This window comes from Psammomys obesus, unplaced genomic scaffold (assembly GCF_907164565.1).
Source record: "Psammomys obesus unplaced genomic scaffold, mPsaObe1.curated_primary_1811, whole genome shotgun sequence".
NCBI classification, from domain to species: domain Eukaryota; kingdom Metazoa; phylum Chordata; class Mammalia; order Rodentia; family Muridae; genus Psammomys; species Psammomys obesus.
The window spans coordinates 1,813,418-1,824,706 of NW_026587215.1; the positions used below are offsets into that span (position 1 = coordinate 1,813,418).

General features: G+C 49.7%; 1 protein-coding gene across 1 annotated transcript in view; it reads right to left on the reverse strand.

Annotated features, from left to right (window-relative positions):
• Positions 1 to 10,909, reverse strand: part of Fam227a (family with sequence similarity 227 member A) — a 45,081-nt gene extending 34,172 nt beyond the window's left edge. Inside the window, exons 1-5 of the mRNA XM_055602966.1 lie at positions 10,768 to 10,909; positions 8,432 to 8,514; positions 3,454 to 3,523; positions 2,769 to 2,848; positions 1,236 to 1,382 (exon numbers count right to left, since the gene is read on the reverse strand). Of these exons, the coding sequence (XP_055458941.1) occupies positions 1,236 to 1,382; positions 2,769 to 2,848; positions 3,454 to 3,523; positions 8,432 to 8,514; positions 10,768 to 10,909 (522 nt within the window). The remainder of the gene's footprint in view (positions 1 to 1,235; positions 1,383 to 2,768; positions 2,849 to 3,453; positions 3,524 to 8,431; positions 8,515 to 10,767) is intronic.
• Between the last annotated feature and the right edge of the window lie 380 nt (positions 10,910 to 11,289).

The following is an 11,289-nucleotide window of genomic DNA, read 5'->3' on the forward strand; positions in this document are numbered from 1 at the left end:
ATGATATGATATGATATGATATGATATGATATGATATGATATGATATTATATTATATTATATTATATTATATTATATTATATTATATTTAATTGAATGCTGCCTGTGTGTCTGCCACTGGATCACACACCTTCATCTTCATCTCACTCAGATGGGACTGACAGCTGGGCATCAGAAAGGAGCCAGGAAGAGATGGAAGAGGAGAAGGGAGGAAAAGAAAAGAAGGGAAGAACAGTAGAACAGTAAGTAGAGTCGGGGAGATGGCTGCAGGGAGAAAAGCGAGGCGAAGCGGTAAGTACGGCTGACCTGTGAGTCTCAGGAATGGAGGGGTGACTGTTCAAGTGCTAATGAAACAATGACCCGAGAGCTGCGTGGGGGACAGAGATGAGGCGACCATAAAAGATGCGACGGCCCCGCTATCCGGTCACCAAGAGCAGCTTCCTTCTGCAGGACCTCCACACAGTTATCGCCTGCCTCTGGCATCGCCTCACCTATGCATGTACCATCTGTGGGCATCATCACTGTCCCCTCCAAAGCACAGTTCTCAAGGTGCCGAGTCCAATCCTAGTTTGGGTCTGTGGCTCTGCCCCGTTTCCTGTCTACTGCCATGTAAACCAGCAGCCGCTGCCTCCCACCGGCATAGACGGGGACAGAGCCACTCAGCTCTCTAAAACCATGAGCCGGAACAAAGCTTTCTTTCCTTGAGTTGTCTCAGCTGGGTATTTTGTCACAGCAACGAGAAAAGCAGCTGGTTTAATGCCCAGTTAACCCCATCAGACCAGGAACCAATCAATGCAATGATGAGGAAGGCAGAGCCCTCGTGGCCAACCACTTCCCCCAAAGCCCTACCCCTGAACACTACGTTAGGGGACAAGCCATTAACACGTGGGCCTCGCTGTGGGGACACTTCACATCCAAACCACAGTGGTCTTGACTGGAAAGTAATAGAAGTCAGGCTTACTGAAGCGCCACGGAGCAGGCGACCGAATAGCATCCAGCCTGAAAACAGACCAGCAGCCGTAAAGGCACAAGCTACAGCTTCTTTCCTGGGGCACGTGATCAGAACGTACTTGCAGGGCTGGCAAGATGGCTCAGCAGGTAAAAGTATCGTTGCCAATACTGATGGGCTGGGTCCCACTCCTCCCCCAAAGTGTCCTCTCACCTCCTCACACATTGCCTGCACGGTCAGCGCAGAGCTGGCCTACGGTGGGACCCGCTCTCTGCTCTCTCCCTTACCTTGCCACTTAGAGTGTTTTTCTCAGACCGGATCACATTGCCCACCATGTCGCAGAAGGCCACGCCGTTGGGAAGTTTGTTGGGCTTAGTCTCATCAAACGGGGGGTGTTCATGTCGCTCTGCCAGCAGATTCTTATCTGCTGTTTGCTGAAGCAAAAGAAAAAGAAAAAAAAAAAAGGCATTTATGGAAATGGGCTCCATCGTGTCCACAGTTTAAAGCAATAGTGTGCCTTCTTTCCCCTTCTCTGTAATGACAGGGCGACAGTTTCATAGACAGAAAACGAGGGGCGATGTAAATGGGGTCATCAAGACGGCTCAGCGAGTAAAGACGCCAGCTGCCCGACCAGAGTTCAGTCCCTGGGGCTCACAAGATATGAGAGAGAGAGACAGAGACAGAGACAGAGACAGAGAGAGAGAGAGAGAGAGACTGAGCTCAATTCCCAGCAACCAGATGGTGATTCACAACCATCTAGAATGAGATCTGGTGCCCTCTTCTGGCCTGCAGGGGTACATGCAGATAGAGCACTCATCCATGAAATAAAGAAATCTCTTTTAAAAAGAAATAAAGAGGGAACTGACTTCTGCAAGTTGTCCTCAGACCTCCACATGTGTGCCATGGTATGTGCACTCACACCCACACACACTCCAATACACACACAATAACTTAATCAAATTTTTTCAAAAACAGCAGCAATTCACTGTTTCCTAAGGCTTTGGGCACGGGCTATCTGGATGGTATAAACAGCCAGCTTTGGGGGGTTCTTACTGAAGTTAAAAAAAATTCTTTTTGCAATGCTGGAGACAGAACCCAGGGCTTTGTGCATGCTAGCAAGCACTCTACCCCTGGGCCCCCGCCCCAGCTTGTGGTTGTGAATCTCGACAGGGAAGACTATGAGGTAGGTCTTGTTGGCGGGGAGGGGGGGGGGGAATAAGGGCTGGGCTTAGGTCTGAAAACTGAGTGGAAAGCTGTGCCTCTCCTCTGGCATCCTGCGTGACCCCAGATAGTCATGTCAGCTTCCCGGCAGGCCTGCAGTGAGCGCCAGAACTAGCCTGGCTGGAGAGTGAAATGCTGTGTAGAAAAGGCCCGTGAAGCTGTGTGGCACCATCTCAGTGAGACAGGAGGACTCTGTTTCTAACAGTAACAGGCACAGGGCTCTGAGACCCCAAGTCTGGGGTCAGAGTGACAGACAAAAGCAATTCTAGAATTAAAGGGCTGCCGGATCTTAAAAGTGAACCCCGCGCTTTCTGTCTGAATCACTATCCAGGCACCGGGGTCTTCCCTCCCAAGAAATGAAGTCCATTTTGTACATGGCAGAAACCGCTGGGAAAGGGGCTGGAGAGATGGCTCAGGGGTTAGGAGCACTGGCTGTATTTCCAGGTCCTGAGTTCAATTTCCAGCGACCACATGGTGGCTCACAACCATCTAGAACGAGATCTGGTGCCCTCTTCTGGCGTGCCGGTGTACATGCAGGCAGAAGATTGTCTACATAACAAATCAATCAATCCAGAAAAGGAAAGAAGTGCTGTGCTTACTCTTTTGGTCAGGTTCACCCTGGGGTTGCGGGCCTCTGAGCCTTTGCAGGGTATTGTTGGCTCTTCCTTCGGTCTCTTGGCTGAGAAAATGGAGAAGTTAGAAGTGAGGGGTGCTGGTTGTGCCCGCTACTGGGAGCTAAGGCTGCAGGAGAGAGCTGCTGGATGACAGGCCTCTCTGGCTAGCAACGGCCGGGAAGACCAGACACTGCGTGCTAGGCAGGTTCCTCTCCCCAGCAGGACTCTCTCGTCTCATGGATATCTGGGGGGCACCACCAGGTGGGGCCTTATGAAGGGAAGGGACAGGGACCAAAGATGCTGGTGTGATGTGCCGCCCAGCAGACAGCGCCTGTGTGATCCTGTCCCTCCGGCCTTCCTTGTCCAGTGTCAAGTCTGATGGAAAGCTACTACGGAAGAGGACGAAAACTATCTCAGGTAGAACGCTGGGCTCCTACTCAACTGAATTTCAACGATTTAAAAAAAAAAATCCCTGGGGTCCACATCAGTAGCAGAGCATGTGCAAGGCCATGGGACCCACGCCCAGCACAGCAAAAGATACACAGCTAAAGAACATCTAAACTAAAGAAAAGGAGGAGGAAGAGGAGGAAGAGGAGGAGGAGGAGGGAAGAAAGAAAGAAAGAAATCAAACCCCACAAAAATACGTTTCAGGCTGAGAAAGGATTTTTGCCTCTGTCTCCGGGGCTGCTGTGAGTTCTCTCTTTTATAGACTTCTTCTCCAACTCATAATCCTCAATTGCCTTCAAAAACCAGAAGAAGAAGAAGAAGAAAAAAAAAAAAAAAAAAAAAACATAGGGCATTAGAGACTGGTGCAAATCCAGGGGAAAGGGCAGGGCCCCGGGACATCCAAAGGCCTGGAGCAAAATATGCAGCCAGGAACCTCTCATGGTGGGGACTGTGGCCATCGATGTCACTGACATGGGCCCTCACACCAGCACCCTTGCATTAAGCTGTCCTCGTGGCTCTACTTCCGAGAAGCATAGAACACGGAGCGGGGTTCTGACTGCGGCCTGCAGGTACACAGCGCAGTCTTTCTATAAGAAGGAATAATAATACCTACCTTCCGCGGTCCCTAGAAGGACCCGAGAGAAAGCGTTCGGTGCGTTTTACCCTCCAGCACAGAGCTGTCAAATGGGGCTGCTTACTAAGGGTTAACGTTGTTATCGATCAGGATGCCCTTGGCTTTTCAACAGAGCCCACTGCTGATTGCCAACGTTCCCCCACCCTCGCCTTAGAAAGAGAAAGAGGTGGGAACGTTATCGGCCCTGGAAATGCACTGCTTGTCAGCTAAGTTTGCATGAAGTATGCAAACGTCTCCCCTGTGCACTGTCCCTGCTGAGACCAACGTGCCTTTCTAAGCCCTAGCTGGGTCAGGCATGTGTTCCAACTCATTTCATCCCTGTCAACACCCTGAGGTAGGTGGGGTACTGTCAGGTACTGTCTGATGTTGAGATCATTTCCTCCTGTCAGAGTTCAAGAGAACTGTCCGGTGGCAGGAATTTTGGGCTGACAGTCTGACTGGAAAGCTCACACCTCGTGTGACCCTCCCTGCATGAATATGCACTTGCACAGAATCATTTCATTCTACTGCTATTCACAACTTAATTCCAATCCCAGATCAGAGGTGGTACTCCCTTTAATAATAATAATAATAATAATAATAATAATAATAATAATAATAGTAATAGCAATAGTAATAGTAATAATAATAATAATAATGGCTTCCCAGAACTCGGGAGGCAGAGACAGGCAGATCGCTATGATTTTGAGACCAGCCTGGTCTACAACACAAGTCTAGGACAGCCAAGGCTACACAGAGAAACCCTGTCTCAGAAAACCAAAAACCCAAACAAACAACCTGCCCTACCTCCCAAAAAAGAACTGATCAAGTCCTCAAAAGTTGATACTAGGAAAGCTGGGGTGAGCAGGGAGAAAAATTCTGGAGGCAAATCATGAAGTCAGGGCCTGAATGTCAGAGGCACTTGGCAAGAAACAGGATGCTGTGGTGGAAAGAAGGGTGAGAAAATAAAATGACAGGTCAGGGACCTGGGTTAGGCAGACCAAAAAGCAGGGGGCAGCAACAGAGAAAAACAGGGCAGGTGGGAGGAAGGAAGAACAGGAGGAAGAGGAGAATGAAAGGAGGAAGAAGAGGAAGGAGAAGGGAGGAAGAGGGGGAGGCAGCCATCACTGTCAGGAAAACACCATGGGCCTAAAACACTCAGAGAAGAGTGTCCCCGGAACTACATAGAACCTAGAGAACTGCACCTCCTCCAAGGTGTGGGGCATCTAGTGTGAGTCCCTCCCTCTCATTAAAACTGGGGTCCTGGGGCTGGAGAGATGGCTCAACAGTTAAGGGCACTGGTTGCTCTTCCAGAGGTCCTGAGTTCAATTCCCAGCAACCACATGGTGGCTCATGACCATCTGTACTGGGATCTGATTCCCTCTTCTGGCGTGCATGTGTACATAAAGACAGAACACTCATATCCATAAAATACCTAAATAAATAAATGTTGAAAAATGGTTTAAAAAATCTTGGGACTTGTGTCTCTGAAGAAGAAAGTGAAATGGGAAAACATAATATGTGCAGGTCTCTGGGGGAGCAGCTTGGGACCATGCGAACCGAGGAGCTCCTGTGAGTCACGGTGTTTGTGTGTCTCTGTGTGCTTAAGAATTGCTGAAGGGCTTTAGATTTTACTGAAAATGAAACAAAATTCATCTTCAGTCTTCTGCTTCCCAGGCCATCATGTAAGAGACCCGCAGTTACCACCCTCTGCCCTAGCAAGTAAAAGGTTGAACACACTGAAAAATCAATAGTTCTTCGGCTGGAGGACCGAAGCCATGGGGCACGTGGCTGCTGAAGACACAGAGCAAATGGCTGCCCCCAAACTGAAAAGGTGGACAGAGACAGGGATCAACTCACTGAAGCAGAATTTCAGAGGCAGCGGCTTTGGGGTGTCACTGGAGACCCCGTTCTATTTCTGATGAGCTTCTGAAGGCTCGGCATGGATGAACAGACACGGGGAGATGGCAGAGGTCACAAAACCCCCCTCAGGACAGACTTCTATCCTAAATGTGAACTTACAAAACTCTCAAACCATAGAGGATAAAGTAAGAGAGCTCCTGAATGACCCTGGGACTGACTGACCTTTTAGACATGACACCAAAGGCCAACGAGGAAGTACTAAGTCAGGCTTCATCAAAAATTTAAACATCTGTTCTTCCAAAGACTCTGCCAAGACAATGAAATTACAAGCTACACACTGGGGTAGAATACTTGCAAAGGCATATCCAACCAACGATTTATCCAAATCTAAAAACAAGAGAACTAATAGCCCAGTTTTAAAAATGGACCTTAGACCTAAGAGATGCCTCTTGTCTTAGTATCCCTCCCTGTTGCTGTGGGGAAATAATTTAACAGAAGTAGCTTAAGCGGGGGAAAAAGTCTATTTCAGTTCACAGTTCAAGAGGACGCCCCATCAGGGCAGAGAATTCAAGGCGGCAGGTGCCTGAAGCAACAGTCACGCTGCATTCCCCAGTGAAAGCAGAGCGTGCTGAATGCATGCCTGGTTCCTCTTCCCCGTCGACACAGCACGGAGGTGCCATGCACAGTGGGCAGGGTGCCCCACCTCAACTGCATGATCAGAACAACTCCCCACGGGCATCAACAGAGGCCAGTCTCCCAGGTGATACTCCGCGATGTCAAGTTGACAATGAAAGAAGAGAAGGAGGAGGAGGAGGAGGAAGAGATGGCGAATAAGCAATGAGATAATGGCACGTCGCCTGTGTTGTCAGAGCAATGTGTGAGACCCTACCACATGCCTACCAAATGGTGAGTTCAGAGCACTGACACCCCCAAGTGCTAGTGAGAATTCTGAGCAAAGGAACCTCAGACCTCGATGGTGGAAGAAGCTCTGCTAGAGCCTCTCCGATCTAAACACTCTTCCCGTACGATCCAACAATTGTGTTTCTTGGCATTTCCCGAAAGAGCTGAAAACTCACAGACACAAAAGCTTGCACGGGGATGTGTGGCTTTATTTTCAGTTGCCAAAGCATGGAAGCAGCCAAGATGGCCCGAGGAGAGAAGATCAACCAACTGGGCTACATCCAGGTAACGGGAGTGCTAGCAAATGCTAAAAGAAATGGGCTGTCCATGAAAAGCCAGAGAAGAGCCTTCAATACACATTATTCAGTGAAACCACCGTGGTGAAGAAGCTACATTGCATCATTCCAATGTCATTGCATTCTTTAGTTGCGATGAGACTACTACAGAGACAGTGAGGGGGCCATTGGCAGGCAGAGGTCAGGAGTAAGGAGAAACAAAGGGCTGTGAGCAGTACTGGAGCAGTGAAGCTATTCTGTATGGCACTGCAGAGGCAGATACATGTAGAGGAATTTTTTTTTTTTTTTTATTCAGAACATGGCTGCTCTGACAAGAGATCACATTCAAAGACCTTCTATCCAAAGATCTTCTAGGACTGTGTGATCTGGCTGGAATATGGACACACCTTTAACCCCAGGAAACAGATCTCTGAGTTCAAGGCTAAGCCTGGTCTAGGACAAGTTTCAGGTATACACAGGCTTAGGTCTAAGCGTGTCAGCAGTCAGGAGACAGAGGCATGCAGATCTCTGAGTTCTGGTCAGTTCTGTTCAGGCAGTTCCACTGAGAAGCAGTGTGGTAGAATTGAGTACATGGCCGTGCAGTGGAATTGCATACATGGCAGTTCAGTTTGTGAAATTCGGGAGCAGTTTTTACCAGGAGAGTTTTACAGAGACATGTTGAAGAAAGAACAAGCTAGACACAGATAAAGACAGAACGAGCCAGAGAAAATGAGTAGGAGCCAGAAGATTAGAGCAGGTTGATAGAGCTAGTTTGAAGCCAATCAGAGAAATTCAGTCAGAAGTTGAGAGAAGCCAGTTTGAATCAGTCAGCTAGGAGAGGAGTTTGAGCCAGAACAGCTGAGTTGAACCAGCCAGCCAGAGTTCAGAAAGATCTAGAAAGGGTGAATTTATTCAGCAGTAAGTCTCAGAGGTCTAGATTCGATTGTAAGGAAGCTAGAAGCTTCCAGGACTAGGCCTACATTAACAGACGGAGGCAGTAAGCCTCAGAGACTACAGAGGGAAGTCTAAGATAAATTAGGGAGGTCAGGGTTAACGCTACATCAGAGGGGGGTTTGTTGATTTTAACTCAGGTGTGGAGAGGCTGATGGGGCTGGTTTATACCTGTGTGTGGGTGGGGCATGTGGTACGTGTCACTGTGAACTTAAATCTCCTCTTAAGAAGCAGCCTTGCTGGAGCTGGAGAGGTGGCCCAGCGGTTAGGACACTCGCTGCTCTTTCAGAGGCCCTGAGTTTGGTACCCATCCTCTACACTCCGTGACTCAGAACCACCTGTAGAACTCCAGCTCCAGGGCACCCAGCACCCTCTTTGGCCGGCATACGTGCGCCGTGTGGAGACGCGCACACACACACAGACGTGCATTTTTAAAAAGTCTGCTCTTCTTAAAAAGGTGAGCTTCGAGACCTCAGCTGTGCCGACAAGCTCTTGGAGGAAGGCAAGGCCCGAAGGGCAACGCCTCAGCAGCCCTCCTTAAGGGCCCTTCGTTCCCAAAGGCCGCGCCTCAGCTCCACCACCTATCTGTTTCAACTCACCAAGGTGTGGTCCATCCGGTGGTAGTTGGTGTCTGCTTCCGTGACCCTCTGGCTCACCTGGCTGAGGGAGCCGATGATGCACGCTGGGAGGCAGGCTGCTAAGGAAACTCCAGGAGGCGCCCACACACCGCACACCGTGGAGGAGCCTCTGTCATCTTGCCTAAGTCACCTTATAGTTTACTAATAAAAACCGATGGGCTGGTGTGAGCACTCACATCTGTAATCCCGGCACTTAGAGGGCCGAGGCAGGAGGATTCCTATGGGTTTGAGACCAGCTTGGGCTTCATAGTGATCTCTGGGCTAGCCAGGGCTATAGTATATATCCTGTTGGAGAAAAACAAACAAACAAACAAACAAAACAAAGGGAAAAAAACAAAACAAGGGAACAAACACAAACAAGAAAGAAGAGAAAGAGAAGGAGGAGGAAATGTTTCCTGTGTTGCAATCACCTTGGAGAACACTAACGGGGGAAAAAGCCATCCTTACACTGAGTCCACCCTCTCTGGTAGAGTCTTGGGAGAGTTCCTTCTGGGTTTTTGTTTGTTTCAGGCTTTGACAGGGGAGGACAGGATCCCGCTTCCTCAAGTGTGTGGCCCTTCCAGGGTTTTGTGCAAGCATAACTACAGCGTCAGTGGGTGCCTGGTTCACCTCCATGACCTCTCTTCGGCGAGAACCTGCCCGACGGACGGAGAATACTCCCAACATCGTTTTAGTAACATCACACAGGGCCGCTCAGAACACACACCTAGGCGTGCTCTCCTGTTGCCGGGCTGCTGCTCTGTAAGCCATTCACAGCCTCTCGCACTGAGAAACAATGCTGTGATGAGCACGACCACAGAGAGCGGCCTCAAACTTTGGAATGCTTATTCTTTCAAGGTGTTTTCATTGTATGCGTATACACTTGTGCCTGCCTGAGCGTATGTGTGTGCACTGTGTGCTTTCAAGTGCCGGGAGTTGTGAGAAGCATGATGTTGGTGCTGGTAAGCGAACCCTGAGCTCTGAGTGCTCTTAGTGTTGGAGCCATCTCTCCAGCCCCTGGGCTATGTATTTCTTCAGGAGAGATTGTCGGGTGTGGATTGATGGGGCCGGAAGGGCGCCCTGTTCTTGCCATCTCTCAGCTGAACCTCTCTTCGAGTCTGATCCGTCCAACCCGTCTGTCGTCTTTTCACCTTTTGCATTCCGTGTCTTAGCTGAGGATCTCCCAGGGCAGGGCCGCTCTAAGTCTCATAATCCTCAGGCTCCACTCCTTCCCCATAAAACCGGCTCCCTCTCCCTTCCGTTACCCTCACGTGTCTTACTTATCATGGGGAAAGGCTCTTGGAGAATGAAGGCACCAAGAGGGACATGTGACTTAGACAAGGTAAAGATGAGTGTGGGGTTGAGAAGGGCATTAGACAGAGACCCAAGCAAGAAAGTAAGACCCTTTACAGATTGAGATGGGTGGAATCACACTAAACAGCGTCTTGGGAAAGGTTTGGAAGGGGCATGTGGAAAATGAGGGAGCAGAAAATGCCTGGGGGTAGCGTGGCTTAGAGCCTGGGGTTATTTATAAGTCGAGAGGGCTATTTTTGCTGGATGGGCTGTGAGACGGGGTTTTGTGATGCAGGGATACGGTTCACGGAGAGATGAGGATCAGTGGAGACTGGGTCGGAAAGAGGGAAGTTGCAGGAGCGCCTGGATGATGCCAGAGGGGCAGAGAGTCCTAGGAGGAGGGCTAGCAGGCGAGGAGAGGTGATGTCAGCCAGAGGAAATGGAGAATCCAGGTGGTGAGCTCACCTGCCTGGGGTCAGAACAGGCTAGCCCTGGGTTTTGTAGTTGCTGTCTGTTACGTCTACAGCCTTAATTCTTTGGAAGGGAGAAGTAAAGAAAGCCAACCAGAACAAAACATAAGCCAAAACCCGTTATCTTTCTTCTAACAGGTACAACTTGGGCATCTTTCTTTTGAGTTCCTTCTACTGAAAAGAAAATAAACCTCACCCAGGTGTCTGTGGTGGTGCACACCTTTAGTCCCAGCACTCAGGGGGGCAGAGGCAGGCAGATCTCTGAGTTCAAGGCCAGCCTGATCAACAAAACCAGTCCAGGACAGCCGGAGCTACAGAGAGAAACCCTGTCTCCGAAAAACAGACAAAATGAAACACCTCAAGTCCAACCACCCTTCAAAACATCACATTCCTTTAGAGGCCAGAAAGGACTTACGCGCTCCCAGAAAAGTTCCCAGGGTTAGGTCGAGTGGGCTCACAGGTAACACGCGTGAACCGCCAGCGCTCATTCCACCCGGTGGTTTGGCTCCGTCGGGGGTGTTTGGTCTGAGTGGGTGGCAGCTTTCAGAAGGATACTGGGCGGGTGGTCCTGCAACTGCTTCCTCACGGCATTCTCCAGGTCTTTCCGGGCGCTGGCGGAGACCACCTGGCTCTCGTCCAGCGGAATTATGGGTAAAGCGATGGCGTTGATGCTGTCCAACCTCTTGGAGGACTTCATTTTCCACTCCTTTGGAAACTGGCAGACCAGAGAGTTGCCTCTCTTTTCCTGCCCCGACCTTGTTCTTTATCCAGTCGGCCTGCTCGGGAAGCACAAAAGGCAGGAAAGCGGCTTAGAAAACAAAAGCCTGCCCCCCCCCCGGGGGGGGGGGGGGGATGAGACACGGGGGCCACACAATTATTGTAGGCAGGGAGGCTTTTGTTTGGGAAACTATTTCTTTTTTTTTTTTTTTTCAAAGGGACGCAAAATATTCATTCCAAGTTCTGTTTCAGGGGGCAGCCTTCCCCTCAATAGCCTTGTCATAACCCAATCCTTGACGTCTGTAAGCAATGTAATCAAGCAATCGGCACCTCTGAAATCTCACAGTTACTTTCAGTGTA